Source organism: Toxotes jaculatrix, chromosome 10 (genome assembly GCF_017976425.1).
Source record: "Toxotes jaculatrix isolate fToxJac2 chromosome 10, fToxJac2.pri, whole genome shotgun sequence".
Taxonomy (NCBI): domain Eukaryota; kingdom Metazoa; phylum Chordata; class Actinopteri; family Toxotidae; genus Toxotes; species Toxotes jaculatrix.
Genome location: NC_054403.1, coordinates 21,207,699 through 21,235,207, shown reverse-complemented (window position 1 = coordinate 21,235,207; position 27,509 = coordinate 21,207,699). Strand labels below are relative to the sequence as shown.

Genomic DNA, 27,509 nt, shown 5'->3' with positions numbered 1-27,509 from the left:
ATGATCAAAACCCCCTTCGGCAAGCTTTTGCATTGTCTGAGAGAAGGGCCTCTTTTGAGAAACGAGGGATGAGGAGAGACGGGGTTGGCTGGTGGCGGCTGTGGAGGGAGGGCTTGGAGGAAGAGGAGTAAAGAGAGTTGGAAGCGGGGTTAATCCCACACTGTCATTATCCTCACTTCTTAGCTACAGTCTGTGAGCCTCCCCCGTAATGAAGGCCATTTCCAAGGATTTGCACCTGGCACAGACGCCAAATTCTGCAGTAATTACCGATACAGACAGATTCCTCTTACCTTTAGCCTTTACTCTAGGTTATAAATAATCCCTCGTCTTTCTGCACCACTGTAAACCTGCAGAAAATGCAGCATATACAGCACTTCAGCTTCTGACTGATAATGATACAGATACTGTTACAAAACAGCCGCCTTTGTGCATAAATGTCAACAAGCAAAGAGGCTTTGTTTCAGCTCATTTCATGATCCATTTGTTTTATTGGTAATGATTTGTCAGAGGAGATAAAATAATCATACAGGCTCTGTATTATCTGATAAAGAAAGTAAATCTGAGTGAAGACGTTAAAACCTGCTCTTCTGAGATCTTTCATTTAAAAAAACAAGCAGAACAACAGGAGGAGTGAAGGGATAAAACTGTGATTATGTTTCTACAAATTGCTTGTTAAAGAAAACAAACTAGATTTATAGTTTTTTGTCATGTTGATGACGTTGGGACGTCTCCCCCTGTCTACAGTGACGATTTTGGATTTTGGATTTCCTGGAAAAGGCATAGAAAAGAACAGGCGAGTCCACTGTATGTCATCTGCACTGTGCAATCGTCTGCATGTGTCCATATGGAAGCCCAGATGAGTCATTATGAAACATTCCTGTTTCCCATCTAGCACCACTGTTACTTTCCCATGACTTAACATCGCTGAGCACGCCCGGGCATGATGATCGAGCCCAAACCTCCTCCCCTTTCTCCCCTCTCTTGTCTCATCTTACAAAAGCTTGGGTTTTACGCATAGTGATGCACAGGCTGATGCATAATGACAACAATAAAAGAAATTCAGCAGACGTCACAGAGAACACTGAGAAAAAGTGCTTACTTTCTTCACCCTCAAACTGTTGAGATGTTATTTGATAAATATGGAAATATGCTTGTCAGATAAATATTACAGTAAGCGCGTTTGTTCTTCAGTTTGCATGCAGCTGGTTTGGCAGCTTTCTGGAAACTAACGTGATCTTAATTACTTTATCCTACTAACCCACTGATTTGTTTCAGCTGTAATTCTTATTCCTGTCATCGCCTCCCAACCAGCCAGACACTTGGACGGTTTTTATTCAGCTTTGTAAATAGTTCTGACTCTTTCTCTCTTTCTGTGTAGCCACTATGAAGCTACATCAATCACTGTCATACCCCTAGGCAGCCTTTCCTCCTGAGAACTGTTTACAGTAAATGCAACAAGGACATGACATTTAAGAGGGAAAATAGATTCCTCATCTATACTGTAACATACTTCATGGGGATCAGGGCTGCTCTTTAGGGTAGCAGGGTTAACAGGGATGTTTCCTTCAGCTAGAAGACATTACCTGGACATCTGCGCTGCTGAAGCAAGAAAGTGAGTCACGGGCAGCCACAGAGATGCTGCTGCTTTGTGAAATAAAGAAATAAGTAAAGAAAGCGAATTTCTTTCAGTGCTAAACTACATATTACAAAACTCAGTTATCACAACAATATGTGAACAATTACTTGAGAACTGAATCATTCCAGGCACTCACCAGCTCTACAAATCCCTGAGCCATATTAACAACGTGTAAAAGTGTCATTGTGGATATAAATAATATCTGCTGTTTTCTTTTTTTTCAGTTTGAATCAGAAGTAAAGAAGTAGAAGTGGCTCCTGAACATGTCCAGCAAACAGCGCAGTCATATGGCAGTGCAGTCACAAGGCATGTGGGCAGTTGTCATGGAGACGCACCTATTCACATGTGTGAGCCGTGTGTGTTATCTGTTGGACCTCTCATTTGTGTTGGCTTCTAAGTTTGAAAGTTTGCTCTTGACAATAGATATAGTAGTTTGACACAACAATTCCATCTCCAGGACCACTTACTAGCCCTTTACAACGCTCTTTATCAACAAATGGACTTTGTTTAGGTGTCAGGAAGACAAATCTCTTGCCATGCAAACTCAGTATTAGCAGACTTTTAAAAAATTCCTAAATAAGTTTTGAAAGTGTAAATAAAACTCGAATTCAATTTTTTTTTTAATTAAATCTGTCAATCAAAGATGAGAAATACATGTTAACTCCTGCAGATATCACAAAATTTGGGTAATGTCACAAATTTCTTGCTGTTTTCAGGTTCTGTTACTGAATGCTTTTCCAGACTATGGACACATCTACGTATCTGTGAAGTGAGCCAAACCTGGAAGCTGCACCTGGGAGCTGAGATTGGCTTCGACGTGCCAGCTTTCCTGTAAAAGGGTTGGCAAAACTGATGAGGAGAGCCTTTTTAACCATGTTTCTTTCATATCAGAAAGCAAATGAAATAAAGATAACTGAAGCTATGTCCTCGAGGAAAAGAGAATTGTTTATTTTGCCAGTGTATTTCTGTCTCCCTGTGTGATGTAGCTTTCACAAGCATCCAGCTCTATTCAGACCACACTAACGCTCTCAGCTGGTGACGTGTCATCAGCTTAATTTCGAGTTATTATTATTTTCATTTACCATCATCTTGTATTAGCTCCATAAATGACTGCAGTAATGATCCACTCAGTGAACCCACTTGAACAAAGTACACCGTTTCATTAAATAGCTGAAGCTATAGAATGAGCTCAATGACCTGCAGAGTGCCACGGGTGGGTGTTGTGGCAGGTGATGATTCACAGTGCATTTAATTAAACTGTGGAATCAGGCGATAGAAAATAATAGCCGTTGAGTGGAGAAATAACTGTTGTTCCACCTCAGGAGTTTAAAGTGACAAAGAGCCGTGATATGCTGAATACATTTCCACTCCACGAATAAAACAGAAAACAACTGAATGGGCATTACAAGAAATTCTCATCCTTGACTCAAAATTAGGAATATTCATTTGGAGAAAACAAAGCCAAACAACATTACCATTTGTAGCCTGAGGGTGTAGCTGAGTGTTGTATAGAAGCTAATAATGAGAAAATGCTTTAGTGGGGAATTTAGATGAAAAACAATAATACTGAGTTTCAAAACGTTTAACTGTTACGCCAGTTACAGAGCCTGCAGGAACAGTGAAGCTCTACCCCTGTGTCCATGAAAAAGATTATCTGTGATACTTTCCTAAACAGCAATATTTAATTCACAAAGTCTTTCGCGCATGGCTTCTGTTTCAGTAAAAATATTGTTTTATACAGCAATAAATTCAACCTAAATGTGACTGTTAATTGGAGAAAACTTGTTTCTCTTTCTAGATTTACTTTTTATGGGAGCATGCATGGGGTTTAACAGGCAATAGAGCTGTTTAGAGTATTCTCTGGAAAACATATGGCAGTAGTGGTGGTGCTATGTTAAATATGTTATTGTGTGTGTGTAGGTAAAACATATGAAAAAGACACATCCTCAGGTCTTGCTGTATTTTCACAAGACAGATTGGTATCAGAGCCGTGACACACACACACACAGAGCATGCATATCAGATATTTACCCATAACAGTCTGTGTACCCATTTGGAATCTGTTAAGCCTCCCAGAGCCAGATGAAACCTGTTTTTAATGCCGCACACAGTTGGCACCAGCGCTAAAGAAAATGTTTTCAAGCATGCCGATCATGAAGCAACACTGCAAGATTTGCCTGTCTTACCTCAGAAGTGGGAGTGATTTGTTTGGGTGAAATGCAAACTCTTAATTTGACTGTAACTGTCTTTAAACATATCAAGGAGAAACATTTTAAGAATGTGGTTTTAAGACTTTACAGATGTATGCGCAGTATGTGATACCACCAACGCACGAAGAAGTTACTGTTGTTGTTATTCAGTGGCGGAAGGTAACTAGGTACTTACACTTTACTTGAATACTTTCATTTTACTCCACTACATTTATCTGATAGCTGGAGTCACAAGTTACTTTAACATTTAAGATTTTACATGCAATTCATAAGACAAGGTCAAAGGTGAAATGATTCAGCTGTGTATATATAGTCAACAATTTCTCCACCTCAACCAGCTAAAGCTTTAGAAGAACATTAAACTGCAACCTTAAGTAAGAAGTAAAATCAATAAACCAATGATGTAAAGCAATGAAAAAGTACCATTCTGTCATCTGTGAGTACTTTTTAGATTCCTCTAGTACGTTTTGCTTCTAATACTTCTGTACTTTTACTCAAATAAAGTTGTGCATCCAGGGTTTATACTTGTACTCGTAATGGATTATTCATACAGTGTAGTATTGCTACTTTTACTCAAGTAAAAGGTCTCAATACTTCTTCCACCATTGTTGTCACTTCATCCTGTTTAAACGTTCAGAGCCGAGGATGAGGGAAGTAACAGAGGTTGTACTGAGAGTATTTATGGCCTGTGAATATGTGCCATTGTCATGTTAATGTGGTGGGATGCTTCTGATGATCCTCAAAGCGGGATTATATTGTACAAGCCAGCTCCACGACTTCGCTGAACTCACACTTCTCCAGGAGAGAAAGGGGGTGGAATCTGAGGATTACTAAACTGCATCTAAAAATCGATGTGGGGAAACTCTTCGCCATATCAGCACTTATACTTTGTATACTGAATAAATAAAGCACATGCGTTTGCATTCTCTCTTGAGGATATATTTAAGAAGTGGGGTTGACCTTTTGCTGTGGCACCAAACCTCCTGTGCGTAGCCCTCCGGTATACGTAGAGCGTTTAATGTCCGTAATGGCCTTCAGTTAAATAACCGACACAGCAGAAATTTTTGCAAACAAGGGTAAAATCAGAGACATCCATATTCAATTGAAAAGCCCTTAAGCTTTTCATACTTTGCCCTACCAACCAATTACAGCTGACAAAGATTTGATCAAAAACAGGCTGAAATCGGGAGCATTTGCTTGAACGTATCACACGTGGACTTGGTTGCATTTTGTCACCACCATGTTTCCTTGAAAATGAACCTGTGCAGATTTCTCATCTCTTTAGGGCAAATGTGACACAAACTGGCAAGGTATTTGACATGAGTGATGTGCCACTTACTCATCAACCGACGCTCAAGCTTTCTCACACTGACTGCACATGCAAAGCTGACTCAGAGGAAATTTTGAAATTCTAAAGGGCTTTGATTCAACATCAGTAAATCTGCTATTTGGATTGGAGAAATATTTTGTAACCTCCGTTGCTGAGCTGTTAGGGGAAAGATGTGAACATCTCCAATAAAAAAAATAAATAAATAAATTAAAAATTTACAGCTCAACAGGTGGTGAGATTGTGCAACTTGGATTCAGCGACTACCCACAGATGCACTTGTACTGTGGACAAAGGAGGAGAAGAATTCAAGGGATGAATAACCGGTCTGTCTCTTTCATTGATTTCCCCTGAAAGCGAAGAGTGAAGAGAGAACTCCTGGAGGCTCAGCTGAATAGCCTTTTTAAATCCAAATCCTGAGAAGGCCCACGCTCTCTGTGGGCAACAAATTAATGTATAGAGCTGCTCAGACTGCTTGGTTTGAATATCCCGGCTTTGGTCTTTAATCAGTCACAAAACTGATTCCCTGCAAATATGGAGCAGTTTTCTGACACATAATAACGTCTTTCTTGTTATTTGGCCAGATTTCTATATGTGTGGCCGTGAAGTCCTTGCATCGCCTGGATCAGCTGCTTCAGTTCCTCCTGTCATTTCACACATTCCGGCAGCGTTATCTCCGTCAAATACCATAACATTACAACAACGTGAGTCACGGGGAGGGGGGATTGGTCTTCAAGGCGTGATGTAGGCGTAGGCTTCTACACAACAGCTGACAGTCAAAACCGGGAGGACCGTCTGGCAGTGGAAACACAGCACAGAGGAGGCGCTCCGGTGAAGTTGAGCACCGGTCGGCGGCGAGTTTTTGTGCGCTCGGGAAAGCCCACAGAGACGGTGCAGGGTTGGATCGTATACGTACTGTCTGCTGTTTTGGGAGTATCGGTGGAGTGAGCACAGAACCCGAAGCTGCACGAAATGAAATCTTTGTCGACTGTGGACGATTATAGTTAAGAAAGGTAAGAGGTCCACGGCACTTCGTGGACTCCTTGGCCGACGCGAACGCAAGGATGCGAAGTGGACGCACTGAGACTGTTAAATTAAAAAAATATATAAACGTAAAAAACATGACAGCAGGCGTTCTTGTGTGCGTATAATTTTATTTTTTGTTTCAGCCCGTCTTAGCTGTTGTTCAGCCTTTTAATTCCGTATTTACCACACCTGCCTCATGATTTCCTGAAGACAGTGAATATCGCCGAGCTTAGACTCAGTGTTTGGCATTTTCTCTTTAACGTGTTTATGAACACAAACGTTTATATTATGTAAAACATCTTAAACATATATCGCATAACATAATTTTATTTTATCTTTGAGCTTTTTAAACTACTAGACTTAGAGATTCAAACCTGATAAACTCAGTTTGTCTACATATTATTGAACACAAAACACACCGTGTTTGAGTTAGTCTGTGTTTGTACCATAAATGCACTGTATATATTGTATCGTTACAGTTAAATAAATGACACCAAAACATTTTTGTTTTTAAGATATGAAATAAAGACAAATATTGTAACAATGGCACATTTTCCTGTTTAAAATGTTGATTTTTTTTTTTTTTTTGTGGTTTGTAATTTTCCTCGCTGGGTGGAGTTTAGTCGCCTCAGTAACTAAATAAATAAATGACATGCAAATGTTGCTGCCTTAACCTTGTGGCCTTGGGGTCATGAAACAGTGATGATAAGGCATGTTGTTTAATGTGGGTAGGATTGTGTATTAGCAGGTATTTTCCAGAGGTGTTTTGTTTCTTCAGGTATGATCTAATCACAGCTGTTTTCTTCCCTTGCAGTTACTGCTGCTGGCAGAGAAGAGGCAGTTTTTTTTTTTTTGCTTTTTAGTTGGACCATTGTCCTCAGGCAGCTGCTCTTTCAATGTGGGATACAGTTTTGGTGCTTTCGCCAGGCTGAAATCCCACAGGGTCAGGACCTCCCTCATGGCAGCCTTGCTCCTCGGGCTGCTGCTTTTTGCAATGCAGTCTCCCCCCGTCCCTTCAAGACCAATGGCTGACGGGAGGCCACCTTCACCTCCCACCTCATCGCCCACCGACAACGGGACCACCACCCACCCAAACGGGACCCTCCAGCAGCTTCCACAGATTATAATTATTGGCGTGAGGAAGGGGGGCACGCGGGCGCTGATTGAGATGCTCAGTCTGCACAGTGCAGTGGCAGCGGCTCAGAACGAGGTGCACTTCTTTGACTGGGAGAGTCACTTTCAGAAGGGCTTGTCTTGGTATCTCAGCCAGATGCCCTACGCCTTCCCCGACCAGCTGACGGTAGAGAAGACGCCGGCCTACTTTACCTCCAGCAAAGTCCCCAAACGCATCCATCAGATGAATCCTGACATCAAGCTGCTGCTCATCCTCAGAGACCCCACAGAGCGGGTGCTCTCGGACTACACCCAGGTCTTTTACAACCGTCTCCAGAAGCACAAGCGCTACCAGCCCATCGAATCCATGCTGGTGAAGGATGGAGAGATCAATTTGGGATACAAGGCTCTCAATCGCAGCCTGTACTATGTGCACATGCAGCACTGGCTGCAGTACTTCCCACTGGAGAGCATCCACGTTGTGGACGGGGATGAGTTGATCAGGGACCCCTTCCCTGAGATGAAAAAGGTAGAACGATTCCTTAAGCTGGAACCCCAGATAAATGCTTCAAATTTTTACTTCAATAAAACTAAAGGATTCTACTGTTTGAGGGACCACGGGCGAGAACGGTGTTTACATGACTCAAAAGGCAGAGCTCACCCTCATGTGGCGCCTGCCATCCTGCAAAAACTCTACCAGTTCTTTCACGAACCCAACAAGAAGTTCTTTGAGCTGGTGGGTCGAACATTCAACTGGAAATGAACGTTTGAGTCTCAGTAGTTTGGTATAGAGTTGCTTATGGATAATCTCTGTGAGCTGTCCTGTTTTCCTCACTAACAGTGTAGATGAAGCGAGAAAGCTAATGTAAATTTAAACTAAATCTATTTTTGTACTCGTGTGTTTGTTACAGCAGTATGATCGAGCCAAATATCAGGGCAGACTGCAGCTCATGACATGCTCTGTTAGTGCATGTCTTGTTTTTTCTTATTCAAACATATGCATTTTACTGTCTTTCTGTACTGTTGGAAACACATACTACTGCTCAGCCCGTCTGATCAAAGCAGACGACTCATTGTGACATTGGTAATGACATTCAGACTTTAGACTGTGCCAGTTAATGTGTTACATAAAGATAAGTACCAGGCAGTTTAATATTGTCATACCTTCTTGTTTCACTTCACATAAGATGACATTAGTAATGTCTAAATGCATTTAGAGCTCTGAAGAACCTTTTACCTGCTGCTATGATTTTCTCAGTCACTTTGAGGCACACGCCATACTGAATATGTATTTGTCCTTTTTGTTACTCAAAATGTTTCTTTATGTAAGAGTCAGTTATATAAATGCTCTGCGCACATCATATATTTGCCGATCATCACGGTGTACTGTAAATAGATTTTTTTTTAAAGTGAAGAATTAATACCATAATAAAGATGTATTTTATTTTTAGCATGTCTGATGTTGTTTTTTTTTCATCTTGGTTTATCTATTTTTATTCATCCATTATGTTTTTGTCTGCTGTGCAGTTTGTTTTAGATCTTAACAAGCAAAGAGGATGATTCAAGTTATGACTTCCTCTCATTTAACAGGCATGAGCTTGTGTCCTCTGTATAGACTATACCTATCATTGTGAAGCATTTAATAACACTGTTCTGAATACATTTACACTTAGGGGTGTGGGGTTTTGAGCACTTTGTACGTGCTGTCTGTCACAAGCACATAAAACATTCAGACTCTTAACTGTCCTGAATTTCCTGTTTGACTGCTCTCTGCATGCACAAGCATGTGTAGACCACAGTGGGTAGCCATATCTATTCATAAAAAAAGGGGGGTGTGGGGGGGGGGGGGTTGGTGCTGGTGTCTGTTCATCTGATGGGATCTCCAACTGTGAACAGTTGCATTAATTGTTAGGGCATGTTTCTTTACACGTTCAGAGTAAATTCTACTATCATAAATTAGGATTAGAGTAAGAGAATTGAGAGTGGGCAGATACGTGAGCTCAGATTCGAGCACAATCCGAACCAAGAGAAATCAAAGTTGTTAAGTTGTTTATGCCCAAGGGTGCGATCTTCTTAGTCAGTTTTTTTTTTAGAGAGGCAAGGGATTATTTATTCAAATCTTATTGCTACTTTGAAAACATCAGCAGCACCGTCTCAAAGACATTAAGCTCCAAAAACCTACAGTAGTGGTTGCATATTTGAATGTGGCCTAGATTTACTCGCAAGCTTACTGGGACTCTGCAGACAGGATGTCAGCGTCATTGCCCTTTAAATGCAGACCAAAGTAATATTTCCTTCTTTGTATGTATCTTATTCTTTTTGCCCTCACAGAGCAGGAGTATTCCCTCATCTACCTACAGTTTAAATGTTTTTCATAGTTACAGCGTTGAGTAAGACTATCAACGGCTATCAGCGAAACAGGTTTGACTGCAGTCGCCAGGTGAAAGCAGGAGAAAGAGTAAACAGAAAAGAGTATGTGGAGGTGAGGTACGAGGTGGAGGCTGATCTCTGCTGTGAGGTTATCAGACAGCTGCTTGCGTCATTTGGCATGTGCAGCAATAACACAGAGCTGGTGGGTTCTGCTTTTAGCGTTACTTTGAAGGTGTCAGGTCTCCAGATGGTCCTTTAGAGCCGTGACATCTGGAAGAGGAATGCCGTTTACTCAAAATCAAGAAAGCAACAGCAGCAATGTCAATGTCATCTTTCTCTGGGTCGAAGAAGGACTGATACAATTTTCGGATTAAAGTTTTGTATTCTCCCCTCAACACCACAGACTGCAAAAACATAGAAGAGGGGAAAAACAACACACCAGGAAATAATGTAAAGCTTTATCTTCAACGGTGGATAGTAACTAAATACATTTAATCAAGTACAATTCTGAAGCAATTGCTCTCAACTTATTTCCATTTTCTGCTACTTAAGAATTCATCTTCTATTTCACTTGAAAATCATATTAAAAGCTTATAAAACAGATTACATCAGCCTAGGTTTGGCTTGTGACCCCTCATGAAAAAGCAGATCTGTTTGGGGCCACTCACATTTCAGATGTCACTGAGCTGTTAGTGGTTTTATCAAAGTGACATTTCCCTTTAAACTTATCAGATGGTGGTTTCACTTAGATAGCTATTAAAGGCCCTGTACTTAAAAAACAACCCAAAGAAATCAGTCCAAAAGTCTAAAAGTTTGTATAGTAGAACTTTTTCTGAAATTCATGAAAAAGCTGCACAGAACTGGGAAGGGTGGAATTGTCGATAAGTCTGTGTGGGTTTTTTATCATGAGTAACCCCTATCACACTACACATAGTCAATTGATCAAATATTAATATAAAAATATTGATTACAGCAGTTTTACAAACTGGGGGTGGGGGTAAAAGGATGTACTTGGAAATAATGTAAAGCTTTAGCTTAAGTTTGTGCAGGTGCTTTCAGAGGAAGCTTTCTGAATCCTCTCTGCTGAAATTAATTTGAGCAAGGACACGTCTTCACTCTGCTCGGACTGTTTTTTGTCTCTATTTTTCTCCGTCTCTCTGCTCTGCTTACACACAACTCAACATCAGAGCAGCATCTATTAAGAGTTCATGAACGCCCCATTAGTCTAGTCAGCTGTGCAGCCCTCTAAAGTTTTACAGTCACAGATTTCCCTTAACATCACCTAATTAATCTCAGCCACATAATTAATTTGCCTCCTCGCCCCACATGCAGTAAGAGCGGTAAACCGGGGCTGCAACGAGGATTAATGGCCTTGCCCTCCCCCTGGCGCCTCCCCCACTGCCACCACCACCTCAGCTGTAACACTATTTGCTGTCGAACTTTCTGAACTAACTTGGAGCCAGTCTGCCTCCCACCCCCACCTCTTGCCCTGCTGCCAGCCCGCACTAGTTGTTCCTGAAGGGGCCTATTTCCTCCAAATTACAATCAGCCATTCTGGGGTGTTTCAAAGGATGATGTGATCCGATGGAGCACAGCCCCTTCTGCAGTCACCAGGGCTGCAGCTCGCTTTAATTGGAATAGATTGTTTGTCCACTCAATGTGTGAAACCTGGCAGAAATAACACATGCACCCACTCTTTCTCTCTTTCTTTTTCCTTTTGTCTACTTGTTAGCCAAAGCCCAGTTTGTACCTCTTGTATAACCTTTACACTTGAGTCACAGTGATAAGCATCTGAATTTCCCAAAGATACCTGGCAATACTGGCACCACTTTCCGATAAGGCGCCATTTATAAAGGGTTTACAAAGGCACTTCAGTTGTTTTGATTCGTTATAGAAACCTCTCCAATGGACTGTTTGACCATTTGTCTTCTGTGAAAAACATCCATTTATAAACTGCCTATGAACATTTACAGCTGCAGACTTGATGGATGTTAGAGCCTTTTATTGATGTCAGACTGGTTTTTATAATAAATATAATAATATAATGTTGTGATAGTGTCATTGATGAAAAAAACAGCAGCACCAATTAATGATAAAAATCATAATAGCAATAATAATAATAACAATAATAATAATAATAATTATGATAATGATCAGTGTTGAGTAGTAGTGGCAGATCCAGGTCCTGCAGCTCTGGACTCAGAGGGACATGCAGACAGGATAGAGAGGAAAAACCACAAACTACAGGAGTGAGAAGACTCAAAGTTGATGACATGCAGTGGTGTGATGCATGGAGAGAGAGGGTGCTCCACCAGCATAGCTAAGTGATGGGCTCACCTGAGCCAGCCCTAACTTTAAGCTTTATCAAAGAGGAAAGTTTTTAATCCTAATCTAAAATGTAGAATATCTGCCTCCTGAACCCAAACTGGGTCCTGGTTCCAAAGGAAAGGAAGCTGATAGCCCAAGGCTCTGCCTTCCTTTCTACTCTTTGAGACTCTAGGAACCACAGGTAAACTGGCATCAGGTTAGGGTGCTATGAGGTCTTTAAGATGTGATGGCGCTTGGTCATTAAGGGTTTTGTACTTAAGGAGAAGGATTTTAAATTCTGTTCTGGACTTTACAGAGAGCCAATGCAGAGAAGCTAATATGGGAGAAATATGATTTCTTTCCCTAGTTTCTGCTAGTACTCTCACTGCAGCATTTTGGATTAGCTGGAGGCTTTTCACAGAGTTACTGGGACATCCTGATTATAAAGAATTACAGTAGTCTAGTCTAGAGGTAACAAATGCATGGACTAGTTTTCTGGCATCCTTTTGAGACAGGCCATAATATTGCACAGGTGGAAGAAGGCTGACCTAGAGACTTGTGTGTGAAGCAAAGGACATGTCCAAAATGGCCCTAAAGGTTCCTTAGACAATGTTTACGGCCAAGTACAATAACTTCAGTTGTGTCTGAATTTAGAAGTAAAATATTACAGGTCAGCCAGGTCTTTATGTCTTTGAGGCATGACTGAATTTTGACTGGCTAATTAGTTTGATTTGGCTTCATAGATAAGTACAGCTGGGTGTCATCTGCATCGCAATGGGAATTTATGTGGTGCTTCTTGATAGTACTGACTAAATGAAAGCATTGGTCCTAGCATAGAACCTTGTGGAACTCCGTGACTAATTTTCAGTCATTTTTCACATGAACTAACAGGAGTCTATCCGATAAATAAGACTTTGAAAGGCGCAAGGTCACATTTATGTGCAGTGCCTTGACCAGAATGACACATTCCAGTCTCTTACAATTGTCTGTTGTCCATCTTGTGATGGATAGAGTCAAATGTAGCATTAAGATATAAAAGGACTGGAGAGAATAAGGGTACACCCTTATGCCAAAAAGGTGATTTATGACCCCTGATTTCCTCCAGCAATTTTCTGTAGGATGATATAAATATATAACTAAATAAATAAAAGTTTTAAAAATACAGAAATTTCAAAGTTGCAAAATAAAATACAATAGAGGAGCGACTCGTGGTAGGAATACAAATTTATCAGCTTGATCCTACGGCTTTTAAAAAATACACCAAAAAAAGCAAATAAAACATTTTGTTTTTTCTTAGAGGTTACCGTTTGTGCCGAAATACACTCTCCTCCGTGTGAAAACTTGTTTACCGGTAGGTCTCCTCAGAACAGCTATTCATTTAAACGTCTTTATAAAATTTATAAAATTATTTAACGAGGGTTTCTCCAGAGGTGCTGGAAGGTCCCAAAACGCAGTCAGACTACAGTAAGAGAGTATCTGAATCATAAAAAACAGCTGTTGACAACAAAGAGTTGTGCGCAGGTCACTCACTATAAATACTTACAGATTTAGTAGAGCGCACTGAGCGGTGTTTTGGGTGTTCGGATACGTCTGTCGGAGTATGCGGACGAGACAGCGAGGACGAGGATTTTGTGCCGACCATCCGTCGGTCTAAAAAAAAAACCGTCTGAGACTCCGTCGTGTTAAGCGTCAACATCAGTGGCGGTTTTTGGCACGGGCGAACTGGACAGCCGCCCGGGGCGGCATCACATGGGGGGCGGCACAACCACGTGAAAAGAAAATCATCTGCGCCGCTAAGCTGTTTTTTATTATCTATCATATTACTGTGTGGGAAATTGGCCAATTCGCGCCGTCCTCATCTCCCGGCATGCACCACCAGCATATGTATGTAGAAACGGCACCCTGACTGAAGGTGGTGGTTAGGTTGGAAGAGTGTGGGAGTCGTCCCTAGTCGTGGTCTTCTAACAGTCGAGGCTCCCACGCATACGCGGCAGCGCATGAGGCAGTTGTATTGAACCACTGTACCGACGTGTGGTTTGATCACTGACGTTTGAAGCAGGTGAGTGCTTCGGACGTCATAGGAATCACCTGATTGGTTCGGTTTGTCATGTGAATAACGTGGTGGGATCGTGTGTGTTCAGAGATGGAATAGCTCTGTATAGTGGCGGTCATTTGAAGTTTTCTTTGCCGAGTATGTCGGTTTGTTGCGGTTGTTAGGTGTTTTGAGTGTTAGTAGTGTTGATAGTGTATTTTTGGAGAATCAGTGTATATAGAGCAATAGATATATAATATATAAATTAGATATAGATAAAGAGTTACATAGATAGGTATATAGATATACAATCCTAAAAAACATTAGATATACATAAGACATATAGATTCATTACATATAAATACACACACACACACACCCCAGCCTCATCTGTGCCGTCTGAATGGGTTTTTTCCAAAGACAGGTGACAAACAGCTATGAACATAAAAATCATCGGTCGGCCACTGTGCAATGTTGTATTGTGGGACACACTGCAGCACCGTGGGCGAAGGCCAGTCCTTTCCGAAAACTCCATCGATGACTGGAGCTGGCCCAGATTCATTTCACAGATAACAAGAAAAGTAAGTTTGCTTTAAAAAAAAAAAAACCCCAAAACAAATCATTGAAATCCTGATAGTTTCTGTGATTTAACTGCATTTATTCTCATTTAACTGTTGGAATTTCTGAGGAGGACAGCATGCTTCATAGATCTGTTGATGAGCTGCAGATTCACTCAGGGGACTTAAACAACTTCCCCATGGTGGCTGACACTGAAACAGAACAATGCACGCAGCCAACAATTCTGGACAGGTTAATAGGTGATGCAACAATGAGTACTGGTATGTTTTGGGCTTCGTTAGTAAATAGGTTCATGTGTACGTGGGTAAAGAGGGTGTGCTTGAAGAACAGGGCAGTGAGTGTGCTTGTGTAACTGTTTATTTGTAACTGAGTTTTTATTAAGAAACAACAGTTTTTCTACAGTTTTTGGACTCAATCGGTTTCTTCTTTTACAAACTATTTCCCCAGCCTTGGAAAAAACCCATTCAGACGGCACAGATGAGGCTGGGGTGTGTGTGTGTATTTATATGTAATGAATCTATATGTCTTATCTCTAATGTTTTTAGGATTATATATCTATATACCTAACTATATAACAATTTATATCTAATTTATATATTATACATCTATTGCTCTATATATTCTGATTCTCCAAAAATACACTATTAACACAACTAACTCCCAAAACACCTAACAAACGCAACAAACAGACATACTCTGCAAAGAAAAATTCAAATGACCGCCACTATACAGAGCTATTCCATCTCTGAACACACTCGATCCCGCCACGTGATTCACATGACAAACCGAACCAATCAGGTGATTCCTATGACGTCTGAAGCACTCACCTGCTTCGAACGTCACTCAAGTGCTTCAAACGTCAGTGACCAAACCACACGTTGGTACAGTGGTTCAATACAACTGCCTTATGCGCTGCTGCGCATGTGTGGGAGCCTCAAGTGTTAGAGGACCATCACTAGGGACGACTCCCACACTCTTCCAACCTAACCACCACCTTGAGTCAGAGTGCCGTTTCTACATGCATATGCTGGTGGTGCATGCCGGGAGATGGGGACGGTGCGAATTGGCCAATTTCCCAGACAGTAAACATACCATATTTCACAACACAAAATATAAGTGAAGATTATGTGGGGTTACAATCAGCCAAGCAAAATAACAAACATGGTCTTCTATTATTATTATTATCATTATTATAATGAATAATCCACTTGAAACCACCTTATCATCTGGTGCAGTCAAACAGAAAAGTACTATGTGTCTCGCTTCACGATAGTCAGACTTGGAGTCAGACGTGTGTGTTTTGGTTAGGAAAAATCACGTTATTTATGACGTATGAACCACTTTACTGCTTCATTCGGTATCGAAACCCTGTCATTGGTTTAGTGGTCTTGCAACAATGTAGCGTGGGTTCGATTCCCGTCAGAGCTGCTGGTTATTTAGCTCATGAATTAGACATTTGGAATGAGATCACATTTGCCATCTGGAGACTGAACACCCAGTATTCAACATCTTTTAAGACTATTTAGACTTGTATTAGGATAGCTCACGATTCATAACACAAATTATCAGGCCAAGTTTCCTACAACAATCAGACGTGTCAAATAATATAGCCTATGTATTTAATATATATATTTAATATTTGTATTTTATTGTGTCAGCTTGAAACCATACAAACATGTAGTGTAGTCAAACAAGAACGTGCATGCCGAATCAAATCCCAAACAATTCATGAACCAATAAATGACACATGTTGATTGCACTTCATTTTATTGACCACTAGATGTCCTACTCGAGTACTGTGTCATTGAAGCCTCGGGTAATGAACCATTTTTTTGAAATCGGGTGTCGAAGCTTCAACAAAGCCTCAATCAGCCATCACTTGCAAAAGGAGTGACCTAGCCAGGTCCCCTATGTTTTAATTGTACAGTTAGATAAAAAAAAAAGGGGCTTGATCGCACCCAGTAGCTGGCCTATCTGACAGGCCGGCCACTGTCAGACAAGCCAGACGTACAGATAGGCTTGATCTCGCCCATCGGCTGGCCTGTCAGACAGGCCAACCGTGCAAGCAGTCCCTCCGACCAACATTTTAGTTTTAACAAGGGCTCGATCGCACCCAGTAGCTGGTCTGTGTGACAGGCCGGCCACTGTCAAACAAACCAGCTGTGCAAGCAGGCTTGATCATACCCATTGGCTGGCGGAGCTGTCAGACAGACTCAACGATACAGCCATACCTCGTACAATCCCGAAGGACAGACGGGCTCAAAATTACCCCTCAGCTGGCCTGCCATATAAGCCAGCCAGCCAGGACCCCTGGCTGACGGTTTCAATTTCTACACTTAGGAGCTCACGCCAATCGGCCAGCCTGTCAGAAAAGCCATCAAAATGTGAAATAGCTACGTTTGTCCGCAGTACAAAACATATCAGTCTCACAATTAGGGCCTGAAAAGTGTGAAATTGTCACTTTTTTTTTGTCCCATTCTTTTCTATTGGCCTGCTGACGGGTCATATGACTGATTGCAGGTCTTCTCAAAATAAAAGCATGGCGGCCATTCCTTTCATTCTCAGTGTAAAATGCATTATTTCAAGATTGTTTGGACGCAAAAAGCCTTTTGATGACAGTTCAAGTGAGAAATACACATTAAAATTTAACAACATTCATTCAGTTCTTGTAAATTATCTTTGTTTGTTATTACGATAACAAACAAAGATCAGGCCAAGTATATCGCTGTTTCCTACAACAATCAGACGTGTCAAATAATATAGCCTATGTATTTAATATTTGTATTTTATTGTGTCAGCTTGAAACCATACAAACATGTAGTGTAGTCGAACAAGAACGTGCATGCCGAATCAAATCCCAAACAATTCATGAACCAATAAATGATACATCTTGATTGGACTTCATTTTATTGACCACTAGATGTCCTACTCGAGTACTGTGTCACTGAAGCCTCGGGTAATGAACCATTTTTTTGAAATCGCGTGTCGAAGCTTCAACAAAGCCTCAATCATCACCAGCAAAGGGAGCGACCTAGCCAGATCCCCTATGTTTCAATTGTACAGTTAGATTTAAAAAAAGGGGCTTGATCGCACCCAGTAGCTGGCCTATCTGACAGGCCGGCCACTGTCAGACAAGCCAGACGTACAGGTAGGCTTGATCTCGCCCATCGGCTGGCCTGTCAAACAGGCCAACCGTGCAAGCAGTCCCTCCGGCCAACATTTTAGTTTTAACAAGGGCTCGATCGCACCCAGTAGCTGGTCTGTCTGACAGGCCGGCCACTGTCAAACAAACCAGCTGTGCAAGCAGGCTTGATCATACCCATTGGCTGGCGGAGCTGTCAGACAGACTCAACGACACAGCCATACCTCGTACAATCCCGAAGGACAGACGGGCTCAAAATTACCCCTCGGCTGGCCTGCCATATAAGCCAACCAGCCAGGACCCCTGGCTGACGGTTTCAATTTCTACACTTAGCAGCTCACGCCAATCGGCCAGCCTGTCAGAAAAGCCATCAAAATGTGAAATAGCTACGTTTGTCCGCAGTACAAAACATATCAGTCTCACAATTAGGGCCTGAAAAGTGTGAAATTGTCACTTTTTTTTGTCCCAGTCTTTTCTATTGGCCTTCTGACGGGTCATATGACTGATTGCAGGTCTTCTCAAAATAAAAGCATGGCGGCCATTCCTTTCATTCTCAGTGTAAAATGCATTATTTCAATACACATTAAAATTTCACAATATTCATTCAGTTCTTGTTAATTATCTTTGTTTGTTATTACGATAACAAACAAATCAAACCATTGTTATGTGGTTGCTATGGACACTGCCACAGAGGAAACCAAGTGGCCTGTTTGTGATTGTATATATTCGTTACATTGTGAGCTGTTGAAATATTTCTGTAACTGTTGATTACATCCATTTAATTAAAAAAAAAAAAAAAGAAACAACATATAATGGATTTTAGTGCCCCGGGGATTGCATATATATATATATATATATATATATATATATATATATATATATATATATATATATATATATATATATATATATATATATATACATATACATATATATATATATATAATCACGTGGCGGGATCGAGTGTGTTCAGAGATAGAATAGCTCTGTATAGTGGCGGCCATTTGAATTTTTCTTTGCAGAGTATGTCGGTTTGTTGCATTTGTTAGGTGTTTTGAGAGTTAGTTGTGTTGATAGTGTATTTTTGGAAAATCAGTGTATATAGAGCAATAGATATATAATATATAAATTAGATATAGATAAAGAGTTACATAGATACGTATATAGATATATAATCCTAAATAACATTAGATATAGATAAGACATATAGATTCATTACATATAAATACACACACACACACACCCCAGCCTCATCTGTGCCGTCTGAATGGGTTTTTTCCAAAGACAGGTGACAAACAGCTATTAACATAAAAATCTTCACATGACAAATCGAACCAATCAGGTGATTCCTATGACATCCAAAGCACTCACCTGCTTCCAACGTCACTCAAGTGCTTCAAACGTCAGTGACCAAACCACATATTGGTACAGTGGTTCAATACAACTGCCTCATGCACTGCCGCGCATGTGTGGGAGCCTCAAGTGTTAGAGGACTATCACTAGGGACGACTCCCACACTCTTCCAACCTAACCACCACCTTCAGTCAGGGTGCCGTTTCTACATGCATATGCTGGTGGTGCATGCTGGAAGATGAGGACGGTGCGAATTGGTCAATTTCCCACACAGTAATATGATAGATGATAGATAATAGAAAACAGCTTAGCGGTGCAGATGATTTTCTTTTCACGTGGTTGTGCCACTCTACTAAATCTGTAAGTATTTATAGTGACCTGCGTACAACTCTTTGTTGTCAACAGCTGTTTTTTATGATTCAGATACTCTCTTACCGTAGTCTGACTGCGTTAAGTTGGGACCTTCCAGCACCTCTGGAGAAACCCTCGTTAAATAATTTTATAAATAAGACGTTTAAATGAATAGCTGTTCTGAGGAGACCTACCGGTAAACAAGTTTTCACACGGAGGAGACTGTATTTCGGCACAAACGGTAACCTCTAAGAAAAAACACAATGTTTTATTTGCTTTTTTTGGTATATTTTTTAAAAGCCGTAGGATCAAGCTGATAAATTCGTATTCCTACCACGAGTCATCGTCCGATCCTTATATAACGACGTTACTTTCTCACTTGCACATTTATACCTTTCTCTGTTTTTATTTTTCTTTGATGCACCCTAAACAACAAATGCTTTGTCATGAGACGCCTTAGAATCTACAACATTGCATATTGACCCTTTGATATGAAACTCTGTGTGTGATACTTTCTGCAGATCTGGACCTTCAGACATTCTGCAGAGAGTAAGGACCATGGAAGAACGGGAAAAGGACTTTTGTCGCTCCTCAATTTTATTTTATTTTGCAACTTTGAAAGTTTGTATTTTCAGAACTTTTATAAACGCTTTTATTTATATATTTATATCGTCCTGCAGAAGATTGCTGGAGAGGTGTGATGACGCGGGGAGGGGTTTTCCCAGGGATAGAAACGTCGGAAGCAAATTGTGGGGGTGGAAGCGGAAAAATACATCACTGGTCTGAAAAAGCATTTTCAAGGATTTTTGAAATCAGGAGCCTTGTTTTTACCAATACTTTGTATTTATACAGGGCACACTGATGCAACAAAGCCTTTATCAAGAAATGAAGAACGTATCATTTCAAGGCTGCCTGGATACAGTTACAACATGGGTAATGGTTTAAAAATCTGTTTTCTTTGTTTTGTTATTATTGAGCAGCAGTCAGAATGATTCTTTTTTTTATCCAGATGGTTAAAGGAGTCTTTGAGAATGTTGGTAATACCTTCAGAAGAGCAATTAAGTGTTGTTGAACAAGCTTCTGGGTTTTCAGAGTGTGCTGGGTATTTTAGAGAAATGCTTAGCTCCAAGACTCAAATGCTCGGAGGCACAAAGAGGCTAACCCAGTAAGCAGAGTCAAAATGCACATTCAGTACATTACATTACATTTTTTTCAGTTTTTAAGGGACTGTAAAGAATTTTCTTTTGTCCTCTCATGTTTTCAGGTAAGTACAGTATATGACTGCTTCTTGCTGCATCTTGCTTGGTTTATTACAAGACTACTCCCCATGCACTGAGTGTGTCATCCACAGCTATAAAAGATGAAACACTGAAAATGATAGATCACACCATTGTAGTGCATTTGCAGGAAGCTTTTATTCAGTGTTGACATGTGCTCCAATCTGAGATAAAGCCGCTTCTTTATGATGCAGGTAACCTTGAAAGCAGGACCAGGTAAATAAAAAGGTTCTCAGAAATCTGTAACTTACATTTTATCTGCAGCCTTGACAAGCATCTTTGATTAAACCATGACACAGACAACAGTGAGTCAAAGAATGTATAATTTCAGCCTAACTGCATGCTGGTTTCTGCCAGTTTATTCAGCATTAAAAGGCAAACTGACCATGTTTGAATCGAATGGGGCTGTGAGCTGCTTTGATCCTACCTGCTTTTCACCATTAAGGGGTATATTCATGAGAAGATCTAAAGGCTTTTCACTCTGAATAAAGGTGTCTGTCTGATAAAGAACAGTCGTCCATTCATTACCGTTTCAACACAAAACTGAAATGAAAGAGTCGCCCAGATTGGCACCATTTACAACCATGGGCTTAACATAATGCAAAAGGTACCTGTGCCTTCACCTAAACACCTTACTGAACCACGGTGTTCAGACAATTGTAAGATTTTCAGTCTTCAGTGGAACATCTACAGTTTATAATGGTGGCAGATTTACCAGTGGGTCCTGGATTTCAGACAGAGGTGGACAGAAGTGAGGTTGAGTTTGCCAACTTAAGTGACTAATTTAGTCAATCTAGCTAATTTAACGAAACATTGTCTTCCTGCAGAAACTCACCTCCCATGAGATTTCAGAATGAGACTTCTCCTTGAGCGAGATGCCCTTAAAAAAAATCAGAGTCCTTCAGCTGTCAGGAAATGTGAAGGATTTCGAGACCCTTCGCATTCACCCCTGCATAAAAAGAAAACAATTCTGGCAGTAGATGAAGACATTACAGTGAATAAATTGAATCACCCAAATTAAATACCACAGCCTATGACTCAAAGTTATGATTCTCTCTCTCAGACACAAATCATCAATTTCCCTGCATGCTTATGGGCATTTTCATTTTACAGCTTGACATTGCAACAAATAACATTTAAAATATTAGATCAGAAAAACGTAGTTTTACCTCTGATGGAGCTGCTTCCTCAATCCTGTTTCTGCGCTAATGGAACATAAATGTACATGTTATTAGTAGGAAAGACTTGGAGGGAGGGCTCATGCTGCACTGTATGATGTATGTGTACACATTCCTATCATTCCTTCATTTTGGCCAGGGTCTACATGTGCTGCTGCTGTGCGAGCCAGTCATCCCCGTGCTGTGTTATCGCTTGTTTCCTGGCATAGCCTCCTCTGGCAGAGGAATAAGCCTCCATGGCCAATGATAACTCTTACTGCTAACAGACACCTCTTCACGGGTGAAGCATGACTGCACTCACAGATAGCCCCCTCTCCCTCTGTGTGTGTGTGCAAGCATGTGTGTGTGCAACATGCATCCTGGATTCATGACTTGTGTTGTGTTTTTCTGTGTACATGTGAGTTTGTGTGCCTGTGGAGGAAACATAGTAGTCCGTATGTGTGTGAGATTATGAATGTGTGTGCAGTGAACTGTATGGATTTTGATACAGAGCAAGATTTTCAACCACTGGTCTCCAGACCCAGAAACCCCTTGATAACTCCAGATGGGTTCTGTTTCAGGGAACGGTCTTTAAAAAAAAAAAAAAAAAAAAGTCTCATTTACTCATGACGTCATTTGGATGCTTGTGACACTCCAGTTATTTTGCAGTGACAGTTTGTGTAAGAAAATATTGTCTGTCTTGTCCAAAAGACATGACAGCACTGTTAGTTGTCCAGACACTCAACAAATGTTCTTTGATTACATACTGCATATGGTTCAAATCAAAGCTAAAGGACATGCAAGAACTCCAGCATCACATTACAACACAACTGATTTTTGTGTGTGTGCTGTTTTGATTACAATGAGTAAAGCTGCTGCATATTGAAACCATGTGCTGACTTGTCCCCTGGTGGTGGTGTTGTGCTGATGAACACACTCCGGTTCCAGGTCAGTGGAAAACAAAACACGTATTAAGGACTCTAATTAAAACAAGGGTCCTTCTTAGGGGGTGGTGACAAAGACGGGGCCAGAGAGGTGAATCTGACTGCCACCCGACCTCCACCCACCACTACCAGAGTAAGAAGGTAATATAGATAGTTGGCTTATTAGAATAAGAGCAACTGTATGAAATTAATGTCAACATTTCTTGATGGAAAGCCCGTATCAGGTGACAGAAAAAGATGAAAAACTACATTTATTATGTGAAATAAATATTGTAACAATAAATAATGCACTGCTTATTATTGCCAAGAACCAGGGCTTTAAACGTGACTCTCATCACATTTTTCTTCATTTCCCAAATGTGCCCCTCGTCTGACCCTCATTCTGACCCTCATTCTGACCCTCCCATTCAGTACTCTCTAAACCTGCTCTTGGATTTCAGAGGGAGTCGAAAGCATTGAGAAAAAGTCACTTTAAACACAAAAGTTGATTTGATATGACATTTGGCATACTTCAAATATTTCTCCTTATAATCTCCTCATAACACTCCAGTAACACTTATCCCAGGAACTACAACCTTCCAAGTCAAACCACGCTTCTTTTTTGCTTTACCTTTTGCAGTTGTTGTTTTTTCTTTTTTCTGAGGCATTTCACAAACGTAACTCATATCCCCAAATGTCAAGCCGAGAAAATAGAAAACAGGTGGTAAATGTGTTTGCTGCATAAAGACAAAATTACATTCTATCAACGTGCCCAGGGAGGGAAATTTCTCTCTGCCTTGTGCCAAGTTCTGCAAGTAATGATAGGAAAATCAATCGGCTGTTTCATGATTGACCAAATCCCTTCACCCGCAAGTGTTGAAATCCAATGACCTGCACCACTGATATATATCCCTTCTCACCTGGAGAATGATGATAAAATCTTCTCACTAACTGAAACATGACCATTTAAAGTCCAAAGTTTTATTCTATGTTACACAATGTAAGTTTTTGCTGTGAACACCTCAGATGTCATGACCACGAATCAATCTCTATTACCTTTTTTCTGACATTTTGAAAAGTTGAATTGTTCAAAAACTGTATATATATCTTTAGCTGTATTTGGGTCGATAGTGCTCATGTCCTCCTGATTATAAACAGACATATTCAAGGCTTTTTAGCCACATTAGTGCTGGTACACTATGAATGGCAAATGTGAAATATCCCAACAATTAAAGACATTCATCTTTACAAAAGAGGATGAATCTGTTATGCTGAGACTAGTAATCAGGCCAGGACCCAAAAGCAAAACCCCAAAGACAAGCAAAAGGAGTGAACTAAAAGTCTTTTAATAAACCAAAAATCACTGGAAGTGTCCAGGGCCAGGAAACAAAACGCAAACTACCAAAAATCATCCACACAGGAGAAAAATACTCAGAAACAAAACCAAATGAAAACACAAAATGTTCTTCCATGAAAACAGAGGAAACCAAGGTAAGCCCATGAGGTGGGAAAAAAATGCAAGGCACAGGTACGGGAACAAACACGGGGAAGACACAGACTCAGGTACAGACTTGGGCATGGACACAGATGAACCGACCAGGACACAAGCCAATAACGAGACTTAAATACACAAGGCAATGGGCATCAGGTGAAACCAATTAGGGTGGAGCAGACAATCACAAAAGGAGGGAAACGAGATAAAGACAGGAAGTAGAACAAGACAAGATACACAAGGGCCATGATTTCAAAATAAAACAGGAACAGTGAACAAAACTTAACAAGAGTCCAAGAGTCCAAAAGAGAGTTCAAAACATAACCAAAAGAGTTCAGAGAACAGCCGCCTAAGGGGCTAGTCATGACAGAATCTGACTGACTTTGGTGATTCCCTCATTCTTTTATTTATCGCCTGCATGACAATTTCATGACAGTCATGAAATTTGATGCAGACCATTGACAGTCTTTGTTGAACGATCTGTAAAACGATTGGCATTTCCATTTCCTTTGTTTTTCTTGCTAATTAGTAAATATTTGTGTGCTAATGTTCTAAAATATGATGGTGACTTTGGTAAACACTGATGAAAGAATATACAACCAATAACATATATATCATAAATATTTTAAGGCCTAAATGAGAAAACGTAGGCATTAAAATATTTATGAATAAGCCAGAATTTCTCCATTCTACTTACCTAATTTTTCACTTCTTTGCTAATCCAACACCTGTTGTGCCTGCTGTAAGGCAGGGATGGTGACCTGGCACACCTGTCCTTATAAAATTCAGAATCGCAGACAAACCAGAGGGATTTAAGCAGATATTTTCAACTGCTGACCTTGGTCACAGAACATAAATGCCGCACATCAACTGCATGAATACAAAATGTTTCTCAGAGAGAGAGAAGCATATGCAGCATCTGTGCAGGAGCTTCCACATCACAGGAATCTCTCTATTTCTTACATTCCCTCTGAAGTCAGAGGAGGAACATACAACAGCAGCTGAAACCTTGGCTTGTCGTACTTCAATCTCTTAGATCAAACGCACTTACCAACAATCCTGAGGAGCCTCACAGAGCACATCCTCACACATCTGTCAATGTTTTCAGGTGCTCCTCCGCCTCTCCATTCCCCAACAAGAACAAGTTTGAGCATTAAAAGTCCCCCAGAGACAGGTGAACGGAGGAAAGAGGGAGAGAGGACATTGATCTGGTTGTGTAACACGGAGCAGTTTGCCATAGGTCAATGAAATTCCATCAGCTTTTGCCCCCTTTGGTCAATATCTATCTGGAGAGTCTCTACAGACATTGTCTTCCCTTCGCCCTCAGCCACTTGTATTCATCTGCAGTCGGCTGCTTTCAGTGGCGACAGAATCAGATTGCAACAGGAAAGGTTAAAGAAAGAAAAATCACTTGATGAGCAAAGCATGCTCCAGAGAAATAAAGCGTCAGAAAGTGTATTTTTTTCTGCTATACTCCTCTGGTTTATAACTGATAACTCTCTTGTGTATTTTCTGTCCAGGTTATTTAATTAGACATTTAAGGTCTTTTTCTACAATCGCATCACAATCAGTTGATTGTTAAATACATAATACAGATTTTTTTCCCATACTGAGGTATGAACTGTGGAGGATAATAGAAATCCTGACACCTGTTGTTGCTCCCTCTAGTGGTTTCTTGAGTCACCCTGGACTTAAAGGTGAAAATGCAGTTTAGCTTCAGATCATTTAGTTGAATCAAAGTATCAATGCAGCAAAGTGAAAGTCCTGCATTCAGAATTTCACTTTTAGTGAAGTACAGAAGTTTTGTCATAAAAGAAAGCATTAAACGTTGAAGTACTTCTTATTCAGGAGAATACTCCTGCTCCCTACAAGTGTTTGATTATTATACATCACAGTATTGGAGTTTTATTATTGACGCACGTGGTTGGGCGATATGATGATGTGCTGTATACCATAAGAAGATAGAAACTTGTCAACTTTAATGTGTTGTGTACTATTTACACTTCAGCAGGACTGCTTCATTGCAAAACTAGATTTAGATTTTTTAATATATATAATGAAAATGTTTGCCCATATTATCCTCCACCACTTATGTATAAATGTGTAAGAGGCATTTTAATATCATAGATAGTCAAGGTTATATTTTTTTTACTATTATTTGAAAAAAATTTAGTGATTTCATGTCAGTCTGTCAAACCAATGTATCAACATACAGTAGATTAGAATGCAGCCTATTCTTTCTAACTATTGGATAATTAATATCATTAAGCAAAGAGACATAGCAGTGTTTATTTTCAGCAGGATTTGATTCAGCTCTCCAGCGTCCATTTTGAAGGTGGTTCTCATAGTTCAGCCCGGATGTCAATGAGACTGTTTTGCATATTACCTTGGCAACTGCCTTTTTATCATGAAGCCACTGTTCAGAATTTCCTTAATAGTAGTTTCATTCAAAGCAGACATTTCGTATGGAAATGTGACTCCTCCCTGCTTTGACAAAATGAGGCTCTCAGCAGAAAGGATTTTGTTTCTAACTCAAAAACAAGACCCACATTAACATATCAAGGAGCTGGAAAAAGAAAGATTGGGAGATATTCTAAACATCTTCCCAGTGGACATCTGACAATAGATGTCTGGTTTTACTGGAGTTGTATTTCAGCCATGTGAATTTTTATGATGATATCATGTATGTCTTTGATATTCCTCTGCTTTTTTGTGTTTTTGTTCTCTCTTTCATGTGTCAGAAATTCTGGCGCTTGGAATCACCCGCAATGCCCGCCGCCCGTCCCTTCTGTCGCGGTCTGGCTTTATAACACACAGAGGTGGGAGGGAATCACCCGCAATGCCCGCCGCCCGTCCCTTCTGTCGCGGTCTGGCTTTATAACACACAGAGGTGGGAGGGAATCACCCGCAATGCCCGCCGCCCGTCCCTTCTGTCGCGGTCTGGCTTTATAACACACAGAGGTGGGAGGGAATCACCCGCAATGCCCGCCGCCCGTCCCTTCTGTCGCGGTCTGGCTTTATAACACACAGAGGTGGGAGGGAATCACCCGCAATGCCCGCCGCCCGTCCCTTCTGTCGCGGTCTGGCTTTATAACACACAGAGGTGGGAGGGAATCACCCGCAATGCCCGCCGCCCGTCCCTTCTGTCGCGGTCTGGCTTTATAACACACAGAGGTGGGAGGGAATCACCCGCAATGCCCGCCGCCCGTCCCTT

The 27,509-nt window shown here is 40.8% G+C and overlaps 1 protein-coding gene across 1 annotated transcript; it reads left to right on the top strand.

Moving 5' to 3' along the window:
• Positions 1–5,962: 5,962 nt before the first annotated feature.
• On the top strand, positions 5,963–8,762 carry hs3st1 (heparan sulfate (glucosamine) 3-O-sulfotransferase 1). Its single transcript, XM_041048984.1, has 2 exons — positions 5,963–6,186; positions 7,014–8,762. The coding sequence occupies exon 2, from the start codon at positions 7,158–7,160 to the stop codon at positions 8,073–8,075; it is 918 nt and encodes a 305-aa protein (XP_040904918.1). The 5' UTR covers positions 5,963–6,186; positions 7,014–7,157; the 3' UTR covers positions 8,076–8,762.
• Positions 8,763–27,509: the final 18,747 nt, after the last annotated feature.

Excerpts from the sequence above, each read along its gene's own strand:
- hs3st1 (XM_041048984.1), top strand. The coding sequence starts at position 7,158 with ATGGCAGCCTTGCTCCTCGGGCTGCTGCTTTTTGCAATGCAGTCTCCC.